Genomic DNA, 27,726 nt, shown 5'->3' on the forward strand with positions numbered 1-27,726 from the left:
GTCAGAAGGATAATTGGTAAGTTTTGCTCTGGGTACTACTGCAAACCGATGTATCCTTTCTCTGTGTCTTCAATGGAGTATTATTTACAGACCTGAAGGAAGCTGGGCTTAACCCCAAGGCTAAGTGTAAATGTTTCTTGAATTGATTCTTTCTGTGGTACAAGTTAACACCTGTGTATAACATATCTGTATATATCTGAACCAAGTTATGTGCAGAGGTTGATAATAACTATATTTACAAAAAATTTTTACAATTAAACTTCACATTTTAACATGAGCCTGTGTGCTGTGATCCTTTACCATGTAGGTTTTGGTAGCAAGGAATGCTGATGGCCCAGCCCATGAGGAGAGCCCAAGGGATGAATGCTGCTTTTACTTACAGGGATGAGGACAGACACTGGGGAGCTGTAGCTAGTCCTCTGAGAGGCTGCGGTTGGATAAACACTCTCCACGTAATGGAAACTAAAGTCAGAGAACTAGGACCTTGTACCTTTGGTCTCTACAGGATACTTATAGACTCTAGAAAGAAGCTACTTTATTTATAAATCTCTTATCAGAGCCTTATATTAATATGCACATTGTATACGCATAGAGAGAGTTATTTTAAACCAGTATAGAGTGAATTGTTAACACTGATTGCAAAGCTAGGCTTGCATTTTCTAAGTGGGGCAGTCATAACCAACAGTGCCTATGGCTTAGTGGCATTATAAGAACTGATATTCTTTTACTATCAGTTGTGTTTATAAAGGCCTGGAGGTGATCCCCACCATCTTGGCAGAGCTGAACATCTGTATACCTGCTATTAAATGTGGACATTTTAGGGATGGACCATCCTAAGAAAAGGCAGTAAGCAATGAAACTGACTAAAGAAAACAAAATCAGGAGGACATTTATAATGTGGGTCTACCATCCTTCCCTAAACATTATGGTTAGAATCTCAGCTACACAGTGTCTTAAGAACACTGGATTCTGTACTGGTCCTACATGCTATTATAGAAGCACAGACTTTTATTTTCTTACACCATGGCAGCCCCTTTCCTTCCCCCGTTGGCACAGGGTAAAGTGGTCTACGCTGACCTTCAGACTCCTCTGTTTGTTGTTAAAGCAGAACATACAGAACTACATAGGCAAGCCTTGTTTTTCATGGCCTTCAATTCTGGGCTTGCTGTAGGTACTGTCCACTCCATCCACACAGTGGCTTTACTCCGGTGGGACAGTGGGCAAAGGTATATTACTGTCTATATCTAAATCTGGTCTTTCTGAGTCCTGCTGCTAAGGGTGTCACCTTCACGGTGACAAAGGCTCCATCCGACCTACTACAGTGTGGCCTTCTAGAGTTCAAGGACTTTGGGCACAAGCAAAGGGAATGCCCACGCTAGTGTTAACAGTAAATTCCTAATGACCGAGCAGCAACTCCTCAGAAGGCAAGTGTTTTCAGCTCGGCTTACAGCAGACTAGAGGGAGATATTATCAAATCGTTAGCTGAGAGACCAGTATTAATTTTAATGCAAACTGTATGTTCTTCCCCTCTAATATCAAAGCAATTATAAAAAAGTTGCTAGAATTCATACTCAATCTACATTCTGGGCTCATAAATAATAAAAAAAGAAAAAGGAATATAACTGACACTAGATATCCTTATCTTGCCAGAACTAATATTTATAAGGTAAATAAGTTAGGAACAAGAACATCCTAATAACATAATTGTAATTACCAAAAAATTATTACTCCTAATGTATACTAATAATTGTTAAAGCATTTGCTCTGTAATAAGTTAATACTTAAGTTATCTAGAGTTATGTATTTTACTGATGAAAAGCAAATGATAAAGAATGCCAAGCATGACAATAAACAGGTAAAAACCCCTTTGCTGGGGACATGGAACCTGGAGAGCCCACTTCCTGTAGCCAGGCAAGAACTCCAGTGGAGCCATCAAGACACCCACAAAACTTTCAACCCAAAATTCATCCTGTCTACAAGAAATGCAGGGACAGGGATGGAGCAGAGAGTGAGGGAATGGCCAACCAATGACCAGCCCAACGTGAGACCCATCCATGGGCAAACACCAATCGCTAACAGTATTAATGACACAGTTATGCTTGCAAACAGGAGCATGTTGTCTGAGCTAACTCAGACAGACGCAGACACCTACAGTCAAACAGTGGATGGAGCTTGGGGATTCTTATGGAAGAATAGGAGGGATTGTGGGCCCAGAAGGGGTAGGAACTCCACAGGAAGACAAACAGAGAGAACTAACCGGGACCTTTGGGGCTCTCAGAGACTGATCCACCAACCAAAGAACATAAATGGGCTGGGCCTAGGTCTCCCCACACATATGTAGCACATGTGCAGTTTGTCTTCATGTGGGTCCCAAACAACTAGAATGGGGCTATGCCAAATGTGGCATGGCCCTGGTAGGGACAGTGACATGGTTCCTGCCCCTAGGACAAGGCCCTCGTGAACCTCCACAAGTGTCTATGGCTGCCCCAAAAGCTGTTGTCTGTATGTGGGATATGTTCTTTCAGCTGGGCTGAATGGTCTGGCATCAGTGGGAAAGGAAGTGCCCAGCCTCTGATGTGCCAGGGTCGGGGGATACCCATGGGGGGGCCCCTACCTGGTCAGAGGAGAAGGGGAGGGGTGGAGGAAGGGTTGTTGGGAGGAGGTAACTAGGAGGAGGACAGTGAGCAGATTGTAAAGTTAATAAGTAAAAAAATAAAATTAAAAATTAAAAAAACGAACAAACCAGCTAGGTTTCTACAGATCTCACACTTCATCAGAAGTTTCACTGTGCAGCGGAAGGCAATTAATGTCTAATGCTACAACTGGCCAAATAAAGAGAATAAGTAAGTGTCTGTGAACTGCTGGTCACGAGTGGGACATCCACATCACATTTATCACACTCTCTCCATGCTGAGACTCCAGTGCCATGTTGGAAGAAGGGCAGGAAAGACTAAGAACCAGAGGCTGGAGAGGACAGGACAGGACTGCTCCATGCACATGCTGGCAGCAGCTGTGGCTGCTGCACAAGCTCAAGAGTCAACAGTGCTGCTTGGAGGAGGGAGGGGCTCACAGCTCCTCCCCTAACTGAGGAACTACGGACTGTAGATGGCTTCTGGAAGAAGGAGAGTATTTCCTTAAGGGTATGTCCCTTGGTAGGTTGAACAACCTCTACTGGATGGTCTGACATGCACAAACATATAGACAGCAAGTACCAGATGCACACTTTGGGTCATAAAGAGAAGACGACATAATGTTAGGAGGGGTGAGGTGGATATGAGAGGATTAGGGAGGAATGGAGGGGTGAATATGATCAAAGTATGTATAAAATTGTCAAAGAATCAATAAAAATGTTATATTAGAAAAACAATTCCTTTGCTCACCTTAGTACAAAAGTATACCCAAGGGAGAAAAAAATAATTTAAAAATTTCAAATAGTAAAATGCTGGTTTACTATTTAATTTTTATAAATAAGGGATGCATTTAAATTACACTGGATCTGTTTAAAAGAACGATGAAACTGCTTTTATTCTTAAACAATATTTACACAACACTAGTAAGCACACTGATAAGTGTTTAACCTCTCATGGAAACAACATACGTCAACACAAACGTGATTTTTAAAAATATATATATAATACATATAAGTTTATGAAGTAGATTTAAAACACTTTCTCCCGGTATGGTTGATTCACCTGGGAAGCAGTCTTTTAAAATGAGCAATGCTGGCCTCCTGCCAGGTTGAGTTACAAAGTTTGGGGGGTGGGCCCCAGGTCAGTTAGTTTTCAACGTGAGCCTCAGTTGTACACATGCACACTAACAATGAGGAAGTACTAGTTTGTTTTTAAATAGCGTTTTACAATACGTTTGCCAAGGCTGAAGAGGGAACAGCCTCACATTTGCTTTCCAGATGAGACCAACCAACCAAAGCAGAGAGCTCACAAAAGAGCAGCACCCATAAGAGAGCCCAGAAAGAGGGAAAGGCACCCAGAGACAGCAGCTGCTTCCCCGGAGGCCCCAGGACGGTCTGAGAACTGAAACAGGAGCTTACTCTACAGATTCTACTCTTCACTGTGGGGCAATCACAAAACTCCAGCCCTTTCCAACTCAGTGAGGGCAAGAATGTCCTTGAAGCAGCCTGAGACAACCACTGTGTAGGAGGGATCAACTACCTCAACGTAAGGAAAGCAGGGGTTAACAGAGTACTGACCACAGGTTGGGTGACAGGGTATGTGCTCTAGGAAGCAAACGGGTTGGGGGTACTTGCCATGAAAATTCCCTTGGGATCCTGTGACGCTGGGCCAGAAGCACACACATTCCCTTATGGTCCCACTGGTGGCTTGAAGAGCAGCCTGGGAACGCCCCGCAGTGCTGCCGCAGGGCAGCCTGGGAACGTCCCCGCAAGGCTGAGGCTCACTGGGATGTGCTCTGCAGCATTTGCTCTCTCTTCCTTGGATCACAGAAGAACTGAAGTTTTCTGGGCAGGAGTTTGACCTCCACAGGCATGGCTTCATACTCCTCGCTGTCAATGCTGAAGGAGCCCTCAGTTCCCTAGAGAGAGGAGAGTTCTGAGCACAACTGTGACCTCACTGGATAAGGAGGCCTCTCTGCAGAGGGCTCAGCCTAACAAAAATCTCCTAGTGCTGACTGGCCCTGGAAATATCGCCACTCTAGTCCACGGAAAGGGAGTCTTTCTTTTTAAAACCTCTATCTCAAGAAACACTTTGGAGCTGAATAAGATTAAAATTTTAAAGCAATTATCAAAAGGCAAGAGCCCTTCCATGTTATAGTTGTATGAAATTGTCAAAGAACATAATAAGGATATCCATTATGGAAGAAATAAATTGATTATAGAGCCAGAGACTATAATTCTCCTTAGCAAAACCAGCTAATGCTCCTGAGAGGCACATCGTGTCCATTGATTCATTTTCATTATTCCCCAAGACTTGATGGTCTTCAGCCTTGGATGTGTTGATACTCGTATCATCAGACCCTATGGCGCCCTGCCATAACTTACTTAATTCAGCATTTGCTCCAGGAAATTATGGTGAGCACACGTGCTGACACCTTCCATTTGCCTACAGTTAAAATGCAGTACAGAACAGCAGCAGCATGGCCTGGATAAACCTGTCCGGGGGCAGCAGCAATCAAATAACCTCCAATTCATGTATCTCCACTTTTTATTCCTATTTACAAAAGTTGTTATTCTAAGTATGGTACTCTATAGCATACTTTATAGGAAAAATAAAACCTGCTACTCACCAGATACAAAATTCTCCAGAGAATACTATTATAAACACCTATTGCATTATTTCGTGAAGAAGCAAAGGTTAGCAGACCTGAGGATCACTTTGAGGGAGAACCTTGGCCTAGAGATGCAGCAGCCTCAGAGGCCTGCTCCAAATCAGTAAAGTACAAACTTCTGCCTTTGTTTTCTGGTCTCCTTTAACTCAGACCTGATAATGAGGCGGTCAAACAGAAGGTACCTAAATGGCAGTCAGTTAATATGGAAGGAGGAAGAAAATGGAGGAGCAGACAAATCAATCCCAAGCAGCTGTGGCCCGCCTTACCTCAGGAAGAGCCAGAGTGCAGCGGCTGGCGTGGAGACACTCGGTGCCGGCCGCTCGCAGACCAGGGTCTCTCACCTTCTTACTGCTATTGGTGTAAGAAAAGGCAAGGTTGGAGTCTTTGATGGCAACTGCAATAGACCTCAGAAAGAGACCTCAGAAGGAGATCGTGGAGGCCAGGGCCCAGTGAATAGTTCTCCTGGGATTCTTACGGAGAGAACCGCAGAAAGCTGACTCTCAATTTTCTTTATTTTTAAATGGTTCTATATCTACCTAGTTGTTAAGCTGTTCATCTCAAATTTAAAAATTAGGATGTAATTCAGTCCTTTGAGAAAAGCATTGAATTTCTGTTCCTTGGTCCTTGTGATCCCTTATTAAGGACAAGGTAGATAAATTCTTTTATTCTTCTAGTCTTGGCTATTTTCTGATGAGACTCCATAGGTAACAGCCTACTTAGCACAATTACCTTTGCTAAAAAGCCTTGAAGTAAAGCAATCAGACACAGACACACAAGACCTCAGCACGCAGGAAGCCCATTTAGCTACTTATGGTAAATATACAAAAAGAGGGGAAAGGATAGCGGGAGGAGTTTCAAACCAGCCTGAGCCTGAGCTACTTGGGGAGTTAGAGGTAAACTTGGGCTATAAGAAGCCCTGTCTCAAAAAAAGTTATCTTTTGTTACTTGGAAATAGCAATTTTTCATGTTTGAATTTGTCATCAGAGTTTCAAAAGCAGTTTCATCATCTTTCTTTGAGATATTTAGTGGACACATGAATTACACAAATTTACTTCTCTTAAGGACCAAAAGGAAACTTGCTTAAAGGATGCTGAACATATCGTCATTTCACTTAACTGGTACAATGGGGTCTTTTGTTTGGGTGCGCGTTTCATAAAGGAGATTTGAATATGGCTGCTCCCACTAGCTAGATTCACTTACGATACTGGGTGATTTATGCACACCGTAGAAGGGACAGGCTTCTTCCTTCTTCCTTTTACTGTACAGCGAGAGTAATCAAAGGCTGCAGAAGGAGCCATTCAGTATTTGCAGAATTGGTATGAAAGGCGAGAACAACACAGACTAATGAAAAGCATGCGGCTGCCTACGCTGGAATAGATGATGATGCAGCCATGGAGACACAGCTGTTGCAGCAGCAATGTCCAATCCCTAAATGGGCACGAGAGGGAGCACCAGGACAAAGCAAAGACGGCTGAGCAGATTACTGGTTGGCATGGGAACACACAGCTCCTCAGCTACTTTGAGGATGTCTGGAGAGTTTACAGAATCCTCAGCCAATGAAGTTCCAGCCTAGGCAGGAGTTAGCAAATCAGGCAGGACTTGGAAGAGTCTACTGCATTAGAAAAGGGGAAGCCTGGGAAACATTCAGGTAGATTCTCAGTGTCCTTTCAAGTTTGTCCTTTACGTTCCGGGAATGGGAAGACAAGGTGAACAGAATGCACAGTAAAAGTCGCTGGGAAGTGCTGCTCAATGTCAAAGGCCTCCTTGAGACTGGCAAGTAGTCCTGAGGTAGTAGACATGATGATATCCTTCCATTTTACAAATGGAAAAGGACTCAGACAAGTCAATGACCTTAGAGTCCCAGGGCCAGTGAGGAGGCAATCAAGCTCCCTGACTGAAACTACAGTCCTATGCATTGCCTGAAACACTGAATTCTTTAATTTCAATAGAAAGGCAGACTGTTACATTCTGTTCTTCCCAAAATAAGCAGAGAGGGCGAAAGTACACAGGCACCGGACATGCTACCTCCATTATAAAAAAAGGCCAGAATTCCCAGACAGATGAGGCCTTTGGCAGGTCTCCATCTTAAGCAGACAGCCCACTCTGAACAGAAAGGTTTGAGGACACCAGTTATGTGGTGAGGTCCCACTTTCTACAGAACAGGCACTTACCCTATGATTATGAAATCTCCTTTGCTGACAGTGTCAGGCTCAATGCAAATGTTCATAAAGTCCTCTTTGCTCTAGAAAGATTAAGAATGTGAATGTTAAGACTTGGAAATTGGGCTAATGAAGCTGTCACCCACAGGTGTCTGCATTCTCTACAATGTTCTAAATGCAACCAGAGCAGAAAACAGTGACCTATTTATTCCCCAATAATGGTTGCAAAACATAATGGTTCTATCCATACAAAGCTCTGAAAGACTGATGTATAAGGACGTGCTGTGAAAAGAGTCACGATTCCTGTGCCCCCTCCTCAGTTTCCTACTAGTCATTGGTGAGCAACACAAGCCCAGCCTTTGTGACGCAATCCAACACTTCCGTATGGCCTTCTTGGGGAAGTTTAAAACTTGTAGGCACAAGAGAACATACACAAGCCTCTGTGAGCCGCTGCCCGAGTTTCAAAAAGACCAAGGCACAGCTGTACCTCTCAACTAGGAATTACAAAACACAACGTTCTGGCATAATGACCGCTTAGAATTTACATTTCACGTTTCATTCAACTACCTACCAAATGTCAGCCACATTTCATCAGCCCTCAGAATACTTGGGTTAACAGAAGAAATTTTACCCACAAGGAATTTACATTTTGCCACAGGGAGTGCAGGGAGTGCACAGAATAATAAAGCAGCATATTACTGAATATAGCAGAAAATGGATATATATCAGACTATATTACAGAATGTCACAAACAGACATGGAGGCTGAGGTTGCACTGGTGGCGGTACAATTTTTAAAAAGGATTTATTTACTTTTACTTTATGTGTAGTATGTTTTGCCTGCATGTATGTCCATGTAGTACATGCATCCATTAAGGTCAGAAGAGAATGCTAATTCCCCTGGGACTATATTTAGCTGGCTGTGAGCTTCTGTGTGGGCACTGGGAACTGAACCTGAATCCTCTGGAGACCTGGCTTCTCTGGAAGAGTGCTCGTATGCTGTGGAGCGATCCCTCCAGCCCCAGTGACTAACATTTTTAAAAAAGGCTAGGTGAGAAAGTGACCTGATCAAAAGCCCAGGAGATCAGAAAGGAAGGAATACACTTATCAGGGAAAACAGTTTTCACATTTTAGCAGGTATACCTGGAGGGTTGATTATTTGTATTTGTTGGTTAAAAGTTAATTTAAAAAACAGATCCAGACTCTCCTATCATTCTCATAGCTCAGTAGGACTGTTGTAAAGCTCAAGAGTTTTTATTTCAAATGATTTCCTGGTAATCTGGTGCTGCCGATCTAAAGATCATACTTTAAAAAACACTGTTCTAGAGACAAGCCATCCCCAGCCAAGACCTTCAGGTGAGGTTGTCCCCAAAATGTACAGACTGAGTGGCTGGGGCAAGGAAAGTGGATGACTATGGAGAAGAAGAGAGCATCTGAATGGGTAGGTCTCTGGAGACCACTCTAAGGACAGTATATTTTAGGTTGAGTGAAATGGAGAGGCAGTGGAAGGCTCCAAGGAAAGAAATGTTCTGGCTTGTTTGTAATAGGGTCACTGCCTGCTGTGCTAAGAATCGAGGCAGAGGTCTAACCGCACAGGCAGGTGGTAAGCCAGGAGATAACATTACAGAGAAAGGAGAGAGAGCAGGGAAGGCCCAGTAGATGCCAGGTCAATGATGCAGTGATGCAGCATGGCACTGGAGGTGCAGGGAGGAGGACGGAAACTGACTAGGACGAATGTACAGGAGAGAAGGGGAAAGGAAACAGGCATATTCAAACTTGCAGTGGGCAGCAAAGCCATGCTCCAGTGAGAATGGACACCACCCTGTGTTTCCTGTTAAGAACCAGAGAGAGTTACCTGAAGTTTCTCTGATAGCCACCAGATTCTGCTGGGTGCTATGTAAAAATAAAAGCAGCCATGCAGCACATAATATGGTAGGGTGCTTGTGTTCCAATAAAGTCCACAGAAACTTGAATTGGGAGTGATTCTGTCATTAAAATAACACCCTAGCTTGAAAGCAGCTGATGAGCTGGACCTATGGTTTTCCTGTGCTGACACCTTTCCTCAGCTTTGTTTACAGGCACACCTAGGTTACCAGGAAATGGAACTCTGAGGATTCTGGTAGGGGAAATGTAAGCCTGGAATCAGACTAAGCTTGTCCCATATAGAGGAAATGCCTTTTTAAGGACCAACCCCCAAGGCCTGACAATTTTTGCCTTTCCCTTGTGGGAATACACCTCTTGGTCCTGAGATGTGACTGAATCTCCCAGGACTGAGCCTGTGTCTTGGGAGGTTTTCTTTCTTTAACTCAGGTGGTTTCTCATATGCATCTATCAGTGCAGATACAGACAAAGCCTCAGAGATCTTTGTGGATCTTGTGAATTCCTGGATCACTCCTCAAGGCAACTTTCTTCTACTTCGCTCTGCAATTCTTACTCCCCAGATACCCCTGAATTCTCAAAGATGCCTTCCCAGAAGAGCCTATGGACTCCTGGGAAGCCCATCTCCATGCTGTGGCCTCACAAGCAGGAGGCTAGGACAGGGATAAGGCAGACCTCATCTGAGTGCCTTCTCTCTGGGATCCCTGCCCCACGCTACTTATTTCTTGCCAACAGTTGTTCCATAGATTTTGTCCAGTGTTTGAGGTACAAAGGAAAAACTACTGCTTGTTCTACACCTTGACCAACAGTCTCACATTCATTCAAAGACCAGCTCATACCGACAGATTCAATGGGAACCTTAGTGCCTTAATGGATAATGAAAAGACACTCAATAGAATTTAATGTCTAAGACATTTAGAGTTAATAAAACTCTTGGCAAACCTAGCAAAGTTTTCCTTATGAGAAACTTCCTTATCTAATACAAGGTATCCCACAAAACTATCAAGTTCAAGAACAAAGCAATGGCCCCCATTAGCATTACTTCTGGCTGTCACTATTTGCTGTTGATAATAGCAAAATCTATAGCAAACCTATAAGAACTAAGAACCCATAAGCAAACATAATAAGAATTTAATTAGGATGCTGATTCAGCATCAACACACACACACACACACACACACACGCATGCACGCACGCACGCATGCCCCAATTATATTCAGTCAGAGAAATGAAGTTTTAAGAGATTATTCTGATAATAACATCAAAAGTAAGATTATTCTGATAATAACATCAAAAGTAAGATAACCATGAGTATACCCAGCAATAGACAAACACTAAAGAAAACCATAAAACTCCTCGAGATATTGAAGCCCTCACTAAATGAAGGGATACATCACATTGACATGCCATAGGGTCAATACTATAGAAATGCCATTTCTCCTCAAATTGTATTGAACACTGCAACCTTATAAAACTTTTATGAGGAACCTAATAAACATCCTAGAGTATTTACAGAGAGCATGGGCTGATGAGATGCTCAGGAGGGAAGAGTATTTGCTGCTGTTCCAGAGATGCTGAGCTGAGTTCCTAGCACCCACATCGTGTGGCTCACATCATCTGTCCATCTGGAGGGGAAAGAGTCAATAAACCCATCTGAACAACTGGCTACTGGAATGAGTAAATAAAATTGGAGCCTTCACCTGCGCCATTTGCAAAACTCAGTGATAGTTGGCAGTTTTGGTTTTTTTAATAACAACGGAAGCAACTATCTCATGAAAATCTTTTAAATCATTTTAAATCACTCAGCAACATACGATGAGCATCTTCCACATTAGTAAATATAAAGATTATGTATTATTTAAATAAAAGCATCAATATTTATTTACCTATCTATTTAATATGCTGTGCTTTTAAAGAATAAACATGCTAATTTAAGAGACATTAAATTTCTGACATTCCACAATCCTAAAGCTGTTTTCAAACTATGGATATATTATTTTAATGATAAGTAAACATTTCAAGCTATTACATGACAGCTACGGTGTCTGAATATTTGATTGTATTTGCTTGTGCAGAGTGGTGAGGGAAAAAGAAAAATGACTGTGCTCCACTAGAGATAAGAAGCAGTGTCACCCACTTTTGTAATTAGCACAAAGAGCATTCAGCAGCCTGAATGTGGCTCATCTAGAGCTGCAATCACACACACTCATTGCGCTCCACGCATTCAGAGAGATTCGGTCACCAGAGAAAAGAACAATGGCAGAAGAACAAGAGCAAAATACTGGAAATACATTGTTACCACAGACTAAGACTAAAGAGAATGAGTAATAGAAATGTTATCTTCTTTTCAAAAATCTCTCTGAACAGAAGACTTTTTAACCTCATCTATTCATAGCAATTTCATAATTCTGTTAAGTAAGGGAAGAATGTGGACAGTAAGTACTTATGTGCTGGTGCCCACAAACTAAACAACTACACCCCTGCCTCGGCAAGGGGCATGCACTACGGAAAATAGAGTGAGTGTTCTAGTTTACAATGTCATGAAGGATATGAGATGGTCCAGTTCCCCGTGCACATCACCACTGAGTGCTGTGTAACCCTGGGATCCAGTAGTTACTATCTCACCTGGTGTCTTTAACACTTTTTCTTTACCCTTAGTATAAAATGCAGTTAAACGGTCTTGCACAGGCACATGGTGTGAATCTGGGAATAAAATACCTAATTCCCATCAGATTGTTAGACAAATTAATAAACATATGTAATAAACATGAGCTATTTTTCCTAAATGTTTTCCTTTGTGGTTTCTTTTTTTTTTTTTTTTTTTTTTTTTTTTTTCGGAGCTGGGGACCAACCCAGGGCCTTTGCGCTTGCTAGGCAAGCGCTCTACCACTAAGCTAAATCCCCAACCCACACCTTTGTGGTTTTCTATTTTTAGCCTTTGGCCCATCGTTTAATATTGTCTCTGTTCGCTCTTTATTGATTTATTTGAGGAGTCTGTGATAAGGAAAGCTAATAATTGCTTGTCTGCCACATCCTAATATTCTCCCCAATTGTCATTCTGAAGTTTATCTTTTTAAATGCTTCAATATAAAATTTGCCTTAGGTGTCATGCTTAGAAAAGCTCCTTTGTACTTTCCTACTTTATACTGATAATCATTTAAATTTTACTTAAGTAAATAAAATCATTTAAATTTTACTTAATACTTAAGTATTTTCATTATTTTGAGTTTAGTTCATTAATTCAACTGGAATTATTTCAGAAGGTAAAATATCTGCAAATATTTTACAGGAGATGCAAATTACTTGCATAAACAGAAAACAAGTCAATACTACTCCAGACATCAGCCTTCCCACTACACTGCAGCTCCACCTCCCAGTTCTCGGACTGGCCAGCGTAACAGTGAACAGACTACAGGTTTTCGTAAAAGCAGAATATGTTACAGTAATTAGCCACAGTGAGAAAGACCTACACTGGTACTCTGTTAACGGAAGTAATTAAAGTTTTCTCCTTTCCAGGCTCAGTATACTTTTTCTAAAAATGGCCAAATAGCAAACATCTAGGGCTGGGGCCACATGGTCTCTTTTACTCTGTCCCCTCTACCACAGTGCAAGGGCCACAGGAGAAACGCAGATAAAGGAATGCATCCCTCTTACAATATTGCTTTATATACAAATTCTGGAATGTGACTTCCACATGTTTCATGTTCCATAAGCTATCATTCTTTTAACTTTCCATCATTTAAAATTAGAAAATCAATTCTTTGCTTATAGGCAATATAAAGCCAGCATATAGTAGGGTTTGTTTTATTTGCCTTCTTGTGTTTTCTGGTAGTTTTAGTGAACTATCTACAGCAGCACTGGCCAATGGAATTGTCTAAACTGCTGGAAACTCTCATCTGCACATTTAATATGACAGCAAGACATATGGCTGTAGAGCCCTGACATATGGCTGCCATGACAGAGAAAGTTCACTTTCAACCCACGTAATATGAATAGCCACATATGACTAACAGCTTTGGACAGTGCATGTCTACAGATCATATCCAAATTAAATCACATTGGCCACAAGTGGCACACAAGCCTGTAAGTCAACTATGTGGGAGGCTGAAGCAGGAAGACCACAGTTTGAGGCTATCCTGTAGCATGTAGCAAGATCCTATCTCAACAGGATCCCCACATGTATAGCTATAGATCTGTGTGTCCTGGGGAGTCTGAGTCTATGTATTTAATATAGTCAAAACATAATGCATATTTACTCAAGTGAATGTTCAGCTTCTCTCTAACATTTCACTTCTAAAGCTTCCGTCTGCATCCTCCGGGCCACCCAATCATGAAGAAAATGTGTGTTCTGCGAGCCTTGAGCTCCTGTGTCCCGAGGCACTCAGCTACCACTTCCCAGTGCTTTGTTACTCAAAGGCACACTGCCCCTCCCTTTCCTTGATCCTTTCATCTCTATGCCCACAGAGTAAAGTAGAAAAATAACTAATTAGTGCAAGAAAAGCACCTGCCACTGTTTCTCCAGACACCAAATTCATAAAAATGAGTCCACTTACCGTCAGGTCAAGTTGGGTGTTTCGGGTTGTGATGGACAGTTCAATGGTGGACAGTTGTACATCTTTCCAGACCTCAGGGCTCACCTCCGGGGAGAAGGCTGTGGAAATCCATCAGACATAGGCCAGTGTTTCTACTAACATTTCTCTCTGTGTCTCACTCCCAACTACAACACCACCAACCCCAACACACAGACACATACACGCACGCACGTGTGCACGCGCTCACACACACAGCGAGAGAGAGAGAGAGAGAGAGAGAGAGAGAGAGAGAGAGAGAGAGAGAGAGAGAGAGAAAGTATTGAGCTGCTGGTAGTCAGCTCCCTCAGCCCTTTGTCCAACTCTAAACTTTACTTCACCTTTCTGATACACAGGGATAAATACCAGGTTCTCTGCCTAAAGCATCCTCACCGACAGCAGCACAATAGCACAGATGTCAGTGACAAAGAGTACAGGAACTGCAAAACCTAGTGATAAGACATTGAAGCCTGCCCTGACAGCACCCAGGAGTCTGACTTCAACAAGGTTGGACTGGCTCCTCCAGCACCAAATAATTATCTAGTACTGATTCTGGGTGTCCACTCCAGGCCACTTCTAAGCTGAACAGGGCTTGTAATCTAGTCACCACGTTGCTCACCATCCTGTGGCTGTGCCCAGAACGAGGCAAGCCTACGTAATATTCTCCTGTACAGAGAAGGCCGGGGTGGAGCATCTTCAGGCCCAATGGGAGGTCTCTCTGTAGGGCCCGTGTAAGAGATGGAGGCCTGATGGGTCTGAGGCCACTCCTGTTAATGAAGAAGAAAATAGCTTTCATCACGCACACATAATTCCTAACACGGGGGCTTTGCTCTACAAAGGTCAGAATTCTAATAATTTGTCTCTTCAATAAGCAGAGTTCTCCCCATGTGGAAAAATGAAGGCTTCAATTTTGCCTTAAAAACCATGAACATAGTGACTATGGTCTCTGTTATGTCCCCTAACATACGACAGAGAGAAAAACAAATTGAATTGACAACTCCTCTTCACACTTACTTATCCACAATAGGAATCAACATGAGTGAGCAGAGTGGCCCCATGATAAACATCAATTTACAGATGGCACACAAACATGTAATGAAATCAGTTGCATCAAACACCTACTTCACTGCTGGCATCAGACTCCATTTAGGACAGAATGCAAATGCAGCCTAAGGCCTCTTCACTGCTTCAAAGCCCAGCATTCTCACACTAGATATCTGTACGAGACATTTTTATCTATTATTACTATTACTACTACTACTACTACTACTACTACTACTACTACTACTACTACTATTACTACTACTACTATGTGTGTGTGTGTGTGTGTGTGTGTGTGTGTGTGTGTGTGTGTGTGTGTGTGTGTGTAAGAGAGAAAAGAGAAGGAGGGAGGATCCCTGAATCAGAGCCTGACACTTATTGGTGGGGGAGTCACACTGCTGAGTATAGACAGAAACCAGTTGGGGAGCCTATCAGTAATACCACAGACTCTCAGGCTCTGGCACGGATTCTCTTGACTCTTACAGTTAAATGCTCTGTGCCACCTTTACCACCTGTCCTCCTGCTTCATTTCAGAAGCACACTTCAAACTGTCTTCAAAGAACGTCAGGTCCACCAGGGAGAAAGTCCTAAATCTCTCCAATGTCAACCTTGGTCTGGACCTAACCGCTACTTCTCTCCTGTCTCAGTGACAAAGGAAGCCCTTCCTCTGTGCAAGCACCCTGGATTCCAGCCTTCTGTCTCTGTGAGGGTTTAACACCTCAGTCATCTTGTCTGTCTCCTTTCTCTTCACTTCCTACTCCTCCTGCTTTGGTGCATGTAAAAACACAGCTATTTGCTCTCTTAAAAACCACTGCTCTATTGCCTTCTGTTTCTCTCAGGGTTACCTTTTCTGTCTTCTCCTCTTTCAAGTCAAGATTCCTGAAGAGAAAACAGTCTACCCTGAGTGTCTGTGTTTTTCTTCCTTTCTTTTCCTTTTTCTTGTTTTTCTTTTTGTTTTGTTTTTTTGTTTTTCAGGACAGGGTTTCTCTGTACAACCCTGGAGTCCCGGAATTCACACTGTACACCAGGTTGTCCTCAAACTCAGAAATTCCCCTGCTCCTGCCTCTTGAATGCTGGGATTAAAGGTGTGCCCCATCACGTCCTTTAACTGTCTCCATTTCTTCACCTACCATGTATTTCTTAGCTTTCTTTGCTATAATCCAACCCTCTTACTTTGGAACCCGACAAACTTCTGGCAACTCCCAATTTCAAAGACAGTTCCCTTTTCGTATTGGAAACCTTCGGCAGCTCCCTGTTCAGAAGACAACCTCCAGTTTTCATTTAGACTCTTCCCATTACTTCCTAAAACTTGTACTTTCTCTCTTTCTCCTGAAATTCCTCTTTGATTGGCTGATATGTTGGGGCTCTCTTTTGACTTTTCTCTTAGTACCATCACAGTTTTTTTCTTCTTCTAGTTTTCTAAATGTTTACAGTCCTTTGTGCTTCTCCTGGCCATCAATTCTTACTTACAAACCCGCACTTTCAATAGCAGTCATATCCTCAAAACATGGAAACACATTTCTTCATCCCAGGGTCTCTTTCTGAGTTCCAGACAGAATCACAACTGTATCTACACATATTTGAACCGAAGGTATGCTACACTCACCACACACAAACTAAAACTTCATCTTCCTCCACAAACTTGGTCTTACCATCATCAACATTAATACAAAACGAAGTTACCCAACTCTAGTCCCTCAGACTACAAATCTGCCAATCTAATATTCTTCAAGCTTCTGAGAATTTTACTCCAGCAGCACTCCGCCATTAACAACCCTACTCTAGACCTCAGCACTTGCTCTTTCCTGATCACTGGATGACTCTGTCAATCTGATATCTGCGGGCTTTGCCTACAACTAGGCATGCCCACCTCCTTGTGCACGTTGAGGCCAATTTTCCCACAATGCAGATCTGAGTACATCCATACTTGCCTTCTGGATCCATTTGCACACATTCTACTGCACTAGCCTGAATTTATGACCATGGTTTATCACAGTGGCTTCATACAGTCCATGACTCTATCCCAAGTGCCCTTTATCCAGTTCTAAATTTAGCATAAATGCCACCTCCCTCATGAAAGCTCTCTGATCCTCCGTCAAGTTTAGGAGGCCCTCCTCTGTTCCTGTGTGGCCTGTCCACATTTCTCCCCTGCCGTCTGTCAGGCCACGGATCCACTGCACTTTTCTCTGGCATATGATTATGTCCTGAGGCCAGAGGGCCTGTGCAGCTTGTGCTCTAGATGGCAAGCACAGAGCAACAAGCACCTGATAAACACTGAACAGAAAGTGTCCACAGGACCTAGAGGCTGCCATTTAAACACAGCTACTGCTGCCTCCCAGGGTGCTGCTACTTAACCAGTGAAACTGTTCTCTTTAACAATAACATTTTACTAACCAATTTGAACTTAGGAGTAGAAAAGTCTTGCCTTTTCTATTTTATTTTTTAAATTATGTTTATTTACTCCAAGTATTTTACTGATTTTTAGTTTTTTCATTTAATTTTTCAACCCAACTGGAATTTCTTAGAGAGAGCTACATTTTTCGAGGGATATACATTATTTTATAATTAGGAGAAATCAGATAACTCTAAATGTTAACATTGGAGTCTAGTTTTTCACAATCAATTTTCAGATTAACTAACATAAATTGAGACTATACTGCTTTGATCTGCATGAAAGATAAACACAGTATATAGCTCATCCATTGAGTGATTTTCCTATTTGATTTTTCATTAATATGAAATTGTTGAACTTTTTTTCTAGGCCCCCTTACTCTCTCATTAGTAATCAAACCTAGGATTTAAACATGCTAGGCAAGGTGCTTTGTCACTGCGCTGCACTACAACCTCAGGCCTTACTAATTACCTTTCAATGTATAGAGAGCACTGACAAGCAGAATGCTGTGATGAGGGAAGTATTCTACACAGTACTGTCCAATATATAGCAAGTACTACAGTTTTTAACCAGAACAGTTTGACACCTACTGATATCATATACAAGCCTCTACAATTAATTTACCTATAACCCATTACAAATCTTCAGTTCATTGCCAGGTAGTACTATAGTTACACATATTAATGATGTAGGCATTTGCTCACTCTGTTCAAGGTTTATCTGGTAAGGGTAGATGAATGAATAGCAAAGGCAAGTATTCAAGATAAACCAAACATGGCTTTGGCCATGGAGAAAATGGCAAAGGATGGATGGATGGATGGATGGATGGATGGGTGGATGGATGGATGGGTGGATGGATGGATGGGTGGATGGATGGATGGGTGGATGGATGGATGGATGGATGATGGATAAGTAGAAAGAAACAGATATCGGGGTACTTGTTTATCAAAATAAGAATGTTTTCTGTAATTATATAAATCAAATGTCCCATTTTAGTATTGGAACATGTGATATGGCTCTGTAGCAAAGAATTAATATCTCAAATATAGAGATCACAGAGAAACATCAAATTAACATAGGTCATGTTCTATATTATAAAGTGCATTTACCTGAAGAGTGCTGAAAAAGTGGGCTGCTTTGGTTTTTAGAGGACCAAGATACCAGTACCTAAGAAAAAACAAGAAAAAAAGGTGAGAAGAGCTACCAATGTGTTAGATGGCATCCAAGACAATCAAGTCATGACGACTGAACCTCTCCTGTAATTGGCTGCTCTGGGGCCTTGAGAATCATGGTCTAAAACAAAAGTAATCCACTTTTAACCTGAATGTTAATGGCACATCTAAGAATATGCAATTAGATGGTAGAACGATTCCTGTACTTATAATAAGAGATATAGCTTAAGTCTCTTTGATCCCTAAGTTTACAAGTCATTATAATACAGACTTTCACCCAGAGTAGGGTAAATATACAGTCAAAGAGTCACAAGGAGAGTAATAAAGCCACACAGAGAGTGTATTATCAATGCTGCATGAATCTAATGTGTCATAGGATGCAGAACTAGATCCTGTACCTCATGGCTCCTCTCACACAAATGTACACACATTTATCTATCAGTATATATTCATATTATTAATCTTACATAGCTTTAATATGGCAAGTGTTAAGTCTCAGAGTGGAAACTTACTGCTTATTGCTAGGCACCTGAAAACTACTAGTGAGAAAGATGCAACTAGCAAATGATGTGGATGCACTCTTTCGACTCATCTCTGACAACACCCAGGCTACTGTCCTGATCCTGACTGATTCAGGTAGAATGCCTTTAGTTAGCTCTTATTTACACATATGGAGAAAGATGTAAAACGTATAAACATAGGGAAGAACACAGTATAAGATCCTACCTGTGGGCCTGTGAGTTGAGAAGATAACAGACCCCAAATAATAGTAAATTATAAGTGACTGCCTATGTTGTGATATAAACTGATCAGATAAGAAGTCAGGAAGGAAAACAACGACAGCATTATAGTGGCCATGGTGTGCAATGGACACAGGCTGAAGCACAGACGGTGCAGGCGTGCCGGGAAGTGGACTGAATCTACACACGTCAAAGAGCGAAGACAGTAACGTTAGGCTAGAAGAGGTAGAGCAGCCAGAGAAAGGACAAAGTTTAAAAGTAAAAACACAGACCTGTTCATTAGGGATGATGGCCTAAATACCCAGAATAAGGAAACTTATAGCCAATGTGGAGCCTCTCTAAATTATCACTCACATTGATATTGTGGTAGTATTGATGAGGGCTTTGGATAATTGATATTTTATGGTGTTTTTAAAACTCTTTATAGGTTTCTCCTTTTCTTAGCTAAGTAGAAACACCCTGACTTGGGTGGTCTATTTCTAAAGTTTAAGCAGTTCTTTGCACTTTTTCTAATAGTAAATGTTGACACAATACTTGTAGTCTTTCTATGGCCAGCAAGGGAATGTTTCTTATTTCACTCCAAAAGTGACTCCATGGTCAGTCCTAGCTAAGATAGTGTATGACCACCCACAGACTTTGAAACTCATTGATCAGAAGCCAGCCAAACTATGGAACCAGATAGAGGAGCTATTCCTAAGATAGCTGACCAGCACTAGTGCTGAACTGTTGGGAAAGCAATTTGTTGTGAGCAGACTTTCTCAGAGAAAGCTAAGCAATTGCTCTCTGTGAGCTGTGGGAATTTGAGATGACAGATCAAACACGAGGTAATTTGTGGAATCAACATAACCAAGGCACACTTGCAAATGACTATGGCCTGTAATGAGATACAGCAGTAGTCCTCGGACAGCATTCCACTGTCAGGAATTTCATTACCAGGAATAACAGAGTAAAATGTGGGAGAGATTCCCGGGAAGAAAGTTTAACAGTTTGGCCTGTCAACTGCAAGAGAGGCTCTTGATGAGAGAGCGGTATGTGAGAGCAATCATTCCACAGACAAGCTCTACTAAACTGTAAGCCCTGGGCTGTAGGCAAAAGAGGACACCTTCACCAGAAAGGAGATGAACTTTGCCTGCTGTCTTCTTCAGTCCTGCCTCGGAAGCCAGACCACACTACCTCTCCACACCTCTTTCAGAGCCAGAAGTTTCATCCTACAAAAGTCTCTAAAACTAAGCCTACGCCTATGAAAGCCAGCATCAGACCACTCCTCCCGAGCCTCTTCTTCCAGTTGGCAAAGCCAGATAACCATCTTTCTCCTATAAAAGGGAGCAGCCCTAAGCCTCTCCACCTATATGAGTGTCCTCAAATACCTCGCACACAGCCTTCTGGACAAGGGCTGAGGCCCAGGCAGCACCTTGGGATCCAGCTAAGCATGCTGCAGTGTGATAAGCAATGCCAGTTCCCTTCTGTAGTTTGAGCCTAAGTTAAATGTGTCTGAAAATAGAGACTTACTTCTTTTAATGGAACTTTCCCTATTCTTTCTGACTATAGAATTCAAACTTTTACCTGGCTGTTCCTATTTCATTATCAATACCTAACCTAATTTAACTTCCAGCCCTGGAAGATTTACTCCCAGACCACTGTATTTTAAAACCTCAGCAGAAAGGATGGAAGAAAACTTTTAAAGACTCATCACATAGCAACACAGTCATCCTTTACTTGCTAACTTTGACGCCAGCATCTCTGAAGGATCCCCACCGGAGGCCGGTCATGGCATAGACAGGCTGTTCTTTTTCACCCTGGAAGTTAAATACAATGGGTTTAGCTTTGTGAAAACAGTAAATTCATACCTGGAAAATGTTGATGATCTAATCTTATCAAACCAAACATTTTATACATAAATTCAAATGTTAAAGCAATTAGCCCTATGTTACATGGTGGAAGTGCTTGAATGATCAACACTTTAAAACTGATGGAATCTTATGTATCAGTTCTCATGAATCAAGGGAACATATTAGCTGTAATTTTGAGCAGCAAACCTCCAACAGCTAAAAACTGATAGATACAAGGCACCCACACATTCTAAGAAGAAGTATAGTACTACACACAAGAACAGGAGGACTAACTTGGACTCTCCACCAAAATTAAGACTTGGGGATAGGGAGAGAGGTCCTAGAGACAGCATCTGCGCTCATGGGGTCAAGGGTTCCTGCAATCCCAGCATCAGCAGCACTCCCATTTCACAGTGCCAAAACCAAGCAAGGAATCTGTGAGAAACACACACATTCTTAGACTTACACAGAAAGGAGACACCGACCCCTCATTCTTTTGCTGTGTACCTGTTCATGCAGTAGACTGGCTTTTCTTCTCCCCAGATTTACATAAGCGATGGGCAATGGGGAGAATGAACTAGAGGGAAGGAGGGAGGGAGAGGGGAGAGAGAAGGGAGAAGGGAGAGAGAGGGGAGAGAGAGAGGGGGAGGGGAGAGAGAGAGAGAGCAAGCCAAGAGGTGGTGCAGAGGGAACCAGCTGATTGGTATCACAAGGACATGTTTGTCTCTAGGTGCCAAGGAGAAAATACTTCATCTGTGGGCTAGGGCACTCAAGTCTGAAGAGACTGTGGAGAGTACTTAGCCTGAGAACTAAAGGAGGAATTCAAAGAAATGAAGCTAAAATAGATTTCCAACTTCAAAAAGCACATACAAAAACGTCTACAAAAAGAAATTCACATATGAAACCATAAGAAACCTAACAATGAGGCATCAGTAACTAACAGGGGGATATAAAAGCACCAGTTAAGCCACAGGCTTTTTAACTGACAGGCGAGGCATCCACACAGGACAAGATGAGCTCCCTCCGAGGGCAGAGAAGGGATGCGCCCTAACTTCTGACACACACTGGCTGTTAAAGACAAACCACAGAGAAGGGATGCGCCCTAACTTCTGATACACACTGGCTGTTAAAGACAAAGCACAGGGAGGCGGGGGTGAAAGGCACGGTCATAGAGGGCTCTGAAGTAAGGTGAAGGTGACCAGGGTGGGCACAAGAGAGTGAAGGAAAGATGCTGGCCTCTGAATATGTTTTGAAGGTGGAGCCAACATGGTTTCTTGCCTATCTGTGTTCTTTTTTAAACATAGGTCATATAAAGAAACACATCTTGACTTCCTTATCAAATTGAACATACAAAATGAGAGCTAAGCACACACTGAACAGTCAGTGAGCTAAATACAATACTATTCTAGTTCATGATTTATTGTACTTTGGAACAATCTCCAGTTTATGTAACATGGTGCTCATGGAAGGAAAGATTGGCACTAAACACTGTCTTCGATGTTTATGGTGTCAAGCTTTGTTGACAGAGATTTTCTCCGTATTCTTAAAGCAATTTTCAGAAATAAGGAGAAGGGAAAAAAAAATCAATTAAACTAAACTTGTTCCTCAGAAACTAGGGTAGAAGCCACTGTTCCACATATTCTAAGAATTGATTAAATTTTTTGTGCTTCCTGGGCTATGTCATTAATATACAGAGATTGTGAAAAATCTGACATCAATTTACAAAATTAGTGTATGAGAGAAGGGGGTTGAGACAAGAGATATTTAATAAGCATGGTAAAAATTTCCAGTTACATTCAATTTATTCTGCAATACATTATCTCTAACATATATATAATAAATACTAAATCACTGGGTTACTTAATACATCTCCTCATTCACCTCCTTTGTTAACAATCATATTTTACAACAACGTCTTTATAGAGAAAAATCTCTACTTAATCACAGTCCTGACGTTTTGTAAAAACAACTTAGCTGTATTACATGCTAAAAGATCAATTGCAATTTAAATTATGATTAATGGGATCGTGATGGAAAGTCTAGAAGTCACTGCATGAAGAAAGATAAAAAGAAACTTGGCTGTACACTTGTAAGCTCCCCAGTTATACAGATGTACCAGTAGACTGCATATAGGTTAAGTGTCCCTTGCCTGAAAGGTGTATGGCCAAAAGTGTGGCCAATTTTCAGGTTTTCAGGTTTGCAATTCTGGAATATTTGCAAAAACTACTGACTGAGCATTCCTACCCCACATCAGCCTCGTGGAATCTGAAGTTCTCTAAAGTTTCCAATCAGGGAACATTGGCATTTGGATATTCAGATTAGGGATACTCAACCAGCGTAACAGCAACTGTCAGGGTTAAATTAGGATCATGGCACAGTATAGATCCTTAAAACTTTTACAAAATCAAAAAGAGAGTGACACTAAATGTTCATCCAGAGTGGACAAGCACATCTTAAGGTCTGATGTGAGCAAACACAGGGTTCACCATTGCAGGGTGACTCAACTCTACAACTCTGCCTTTTGAACCATTTGCTTTTTGTTTTTAATTAGATGAAAAAAGAATATTTGTTTAACTCCTGTCATAAAGTATATCTTTTTTCTAGTATTTTAAACAAATGTTGACAAAAAAAAATTATAAAGCGCTAATGAACCATTTCTCTTTCGTCCTGTTTTTTTTTTATTTTGAAAAACAACATAAAGGCAAAACTCTAAATAGTACAATGAATACTATTTATACCTCTCTCCTAAAGTCGCCATTGCCAAAGTCTTCTCCTTGTAGTCTTGTCTCATGCTGGTATCTTTACCTATGTGTGTTTGGGTGCTTCTCTATGCGCCACATACATGCAGTGCGCGCACTGGCCAGAAGAGGGCATCAGATTCCCTGGAACTGTAGTTCTCAGCATGAGCTGTCGCATGTAGGTACTGAGAACCAAACCTAGTTCCTCTGAAAGAGCAGCTAGTGCTCTTCCGCAGCCTCTGTAGTGTGCTTAGATTTGAAGCCGTACACAGTAGAACTTTTCACAATAATTATCTCGCCAGAGCAAGGACTTAGATAAGAGTCACTTTCAAGGAATCAAAGGTTGAAAGGCAGTGTATAAAATTCAGACCAGGTACAAGTATCTTTATTTGTTCGGCAACATCCATGATGACAATTGGTTTCTTTCTTCAAATTCAGTATCCTTTACCAAATTCTTATATTTTCATCTTGAACAGACCACTTACTTTTTTGGATTTTGAACACTGACATTTTAAAGGAAGACAGTCTAAAATGTTTAGAATGACCCACCGTTTGGCTTTTTCTGATTACTATCTTGTAATTAGGTTGAAATTAGCTGACATTTGGGGCAGGAGACTATCTGGCGACATGGCATCATTCTCAGAAGGCAGATACTGTCATTTTTTTTTTCATGACCAGATAAAGTAGCATATGCTAGATTTCTCTACTTCATATACATGTCTGCCCCTTTAACAGTTGAGTAAATAATTTAGGGAATGCTTATAGATTTGTTTTTCAAGAGATATCTGTGCCTTGTATTCAGTTTCTATTGATGATCTCCACCTAAACTCAATTATCAAAATGGTGACTGAAAAATGTTAATATTCCTATTCCTTCTATACTCACAACATGACAATTCTTCTATATTACCCAGACTTCAGACTGACACTCCCCCCTTCCTCCCTCCCTCTCTCTCTGCCTCCCCCTCTTCATATATATATATATATATATATATATATATGGACAGAGATATTCCACAGTTAATAATTTTTATATTCAAACACTGACAGCTTGTCTTAATGTCTTTCTGTAATGTCCCCATTAATTTTTGAGTGCTCTCTTACCTCACACTTACTCTCCCTTTATTTTAGGTTTGTGGTGGTGGTTGTGTGTGTGTGTGGTTTTTCTTTTAAAGATGTCAGTAATTAAAGACCAAAATCTGCATGCCAAGTATGCTCACTGTGAGGTGTAATTGCTTCTATGCCCTTTAATTGGCACAGCCAGCAAGCATATTTCTAAAACAAATTATCGTCTACAAAGAAGAAAATGTTACACAGCTCAATAGAAAAACAGAGTGTTACAAAATGCAGGAAGCTACAGAAAGCATTGCTCCCAGTGTGAGAAAGACAAATGGACAAATAATCTACAAAATCCTAACTATTCATGAACCCAACTGAGAGCTAAGATTACAAGACAACCAAGTGATCATGGCAGCTGCTCCAGCAGGATGTGAGAAGCTCATATGTTATAGAGCATGGAAGAGAAATGCAGCCAGGATCCAAACAGCTACAGAAAGCAGCTACTGCCCAAGTATGTTATGGGTCTTTTTTTCTTTAAGGCCAGGTTTTATGTGGTACCTGTTAGCCTCAACTTGCTGTGTGGCTGAGGATGACCTTGAACCCTTCATCCTTCTGACACTTGTAGAGGGTTGGGATTACAGGCATACTGCACTATTTTGTCTGGCCTCAGGGGTTCTTTTAATACAAAAACAATCATGCATAGCTGGATTTCTTATGGCATAAAGGTAGTAAGTAGAGACATTAAAACTAGATATAATTCCATGAGGAAGTGATACAGAGGGATCCTTGTATGTAACAGAGGCCACGAGTTAAGTTCAAAGCTAATGCATCAAAAGGTGACATCACAATTCAACACTACTGAAGTGCAGATATAAAGGGACTATAGATGTAAGTTTTATGTCATATCATTTTTATCACACGTGGGATCATAAACACATTGATTAGTGATGACAGAATCATGAACAACACTTTTTTTTTTTTTTTTTTTTTTTTTCCGGAGCTGGGGACCGAATCAGGGCCTTGCACTTGCTAGGCAAGTGCTCTACCACTGAGCTAAATCCCCAACCCCACAACGCTTCTTTATAGGGATTAATGCTAGGGTGGGAAGAGGAAGGAAGTGTTATGTTCATCAAAACGCCATGTAAACTGTTATACTCTGTTTTCTTTAATATGTGCTTATTGCTTTGATACCTTTCAAACATTACTTTTAATATTTTTTTCAAAACCTGAAGGAAAGAGTTTACCTTGATCTGCAAGACATCAAGTGGAACAGTCTCTCCTTTCACAATGGCGAGTGTGGCATCTGTGATATGTCTAAATGGGAAAAAAATAGAAAGGAACATGCTGTAAAAGGGAAATGCCATCTCCCCCAGTACACAGCATGCATAGGGATGTGCATACACGCCCACACCCACACCTACACACTCAGAATCCTTGTGGGGGTCAGTAAAAGTTAGTCTTTCAAAATAACCTTAGGAAAGCATGTGAGCAATTACTGACATTTATTCCATCACTCCACCGGGCCAAGTACTAGAAAACTTTCTACTTAAAACATGGCAGTAACATAGCATCTTTTAATCCATATAAGAAATTCAGCCATTTCAAAACAACAACAACAAAACAAAAACAAAAACAAAACTGTTCTTCTCAAACAGCCAGAAGGTAACCAAAGGCTAGGACTTGTAGCTATCTTAGCAAATGATAGTCCATGACCCAAGACACATTTCCTCATTTTCCAGGATCACAAGGATGTACCTCATGCTCTGTTCTCACTGCTGATTCCTTCCCTCAAAGATACAAGACCATTCTTATCTACATTCTGACAATCTCTGCAAAAACTTCTATGTAAAAAAAAAAATTCAGCAGAAATTAAACACTCTGGATTATTCAGGGCATATAAAATTATGACAGACTCAAAGTCAGACATACACAAATGCACGAAGATGGTCAACAAGAGAAACAGTAAACCAAGTGAATAGACAGAAGATATGTGCTCTAGCAGGAAGAATGAGCAGTCCCACATCAAGGCCTTTACAGATGCTGGCCAACCCTCCCATGCCCTAGGTACAGCCATGGTAAGCACTTCATTCTCATCCTTCAGATCTGGCAGACAGCTCCACTTCAGAGGGGCCCACTCTGTCCAGCCTAGAGGAAGGTCCTTCACTGTGGCTCTCTTCACTGCACTGATGCACCTTCCACTGGCTACGGCCTGACCAAGTACTGACTAGTGTTACTGCCTGCCTCCTCCTGGAGAACAGAAGCTCTACAAGGCTGGCGACATTTTATATTCATGGACTGACGAATGAAAAATCGACATTAGCACAATGCATGCCAAATAACAGGCAATCAGTATTTTCTGCGCATTATTTTATTTTCTAGAATTTCAAGCACAGAACCCTGTATATTCCTCCCTCGGACTCAACCATTATCCCCTCATGATCAAGCTTGCTTCTTCACATCACCACGTAAGCCACTAAATATGAAAGCAAACCTGATGTCTTAGGAGTTCATTATGTATCTGCAAAAGAGACTTTTATGAAATATCATTATCACTTACACTTTTGACCCATGTGAACCAACGTTTTTAGCAGTGTTCAAATTTTAACAATATATAAATATATCTTACTTCCTTTGTTCAAGTCAAGACACATCAATTGTGATTGGTTTATGTGTTTTAAATCTCCTTTATCCTATTATCTGTTCCTTTTCATTCCCTGTTTAAGAAATAGGCCATTTGTCTTCTGAATTTCTGTGGACTTGTACCTTAGTGATTGTGTGTGTATGACCCTAGCATATGTATCTATTTCATATTTCTATGTAGCTAGAATGGAAAGTTTGTATTGATGCGTCC

At 41.4% G+C, this 27,726-nt stretch overlaps 1 protein-coding gene across 1 annotated transcript in view; it reads right to left on the reverse strand.

The window, feature by feature from the left end:
- Nucleotides 1-3,495: 3,495 nt before the first annotated feature.
- Nucleotides 3,496-27,726, reverse strand: part of Agk (acylglycerol kinase) — a 73,766-nt gene continuing 49,535 nt past the window's right edge. The window contains exons 9-16 of the mRNA XM_032906690.1: nucleotides 26,120-26,189; nucleotides 20,967-21,046; nucleotides 18,448-18,505; nucleotides 14,525-14,672; nucleotides 13,891-13,988; nucleotides 7,473-7,543; nucleotides 5,568-5,652; nucleotides 3,496-4,548 (exon numbers count right to left, since the gene is read on the reverse strand). Coding sequence (XP_032762581.1) covers nucleotides 4,411-4,548; nucleotides 5,568-5,652; nucleotides 7,473-7,543; nucleotides 13,891-13,988; nucleotides 14,525-14,672; nucleotides 18,448-18,505; nucleotides 20,967-21,046; nucleotides 26,120-26,189 — 748 coding nt within the window. The 3' untranslated portion in view covers nucleotides 3,496-4,410. The remainder of the gene's footprint in view (nucleotides 4,549-5,567; nucleotides 5,653-7,472; nucleotides 7,544-13,890; nucleotides 13,989-14,524; nucleotides 14,673-18,447; nucleotides 18,506-20,966; nucleotides 21,047-26,119; nucleotides 26,190-27,726) is intronic.

The sequence above is a fragment of the Rattus rattus genome, chromosome 6 (genome assembly GCF_011064425.1).
Source record: "Rattus rattus isolate New Zealand chromosome 6, Rrattus_CSIRO_v1, whole genome shotgun sequence".
NCBI lineage: Eukaryota > Metazoa > Chordata > Mammalia > Rodentia > Muridae > Rattus > Rattus rattus.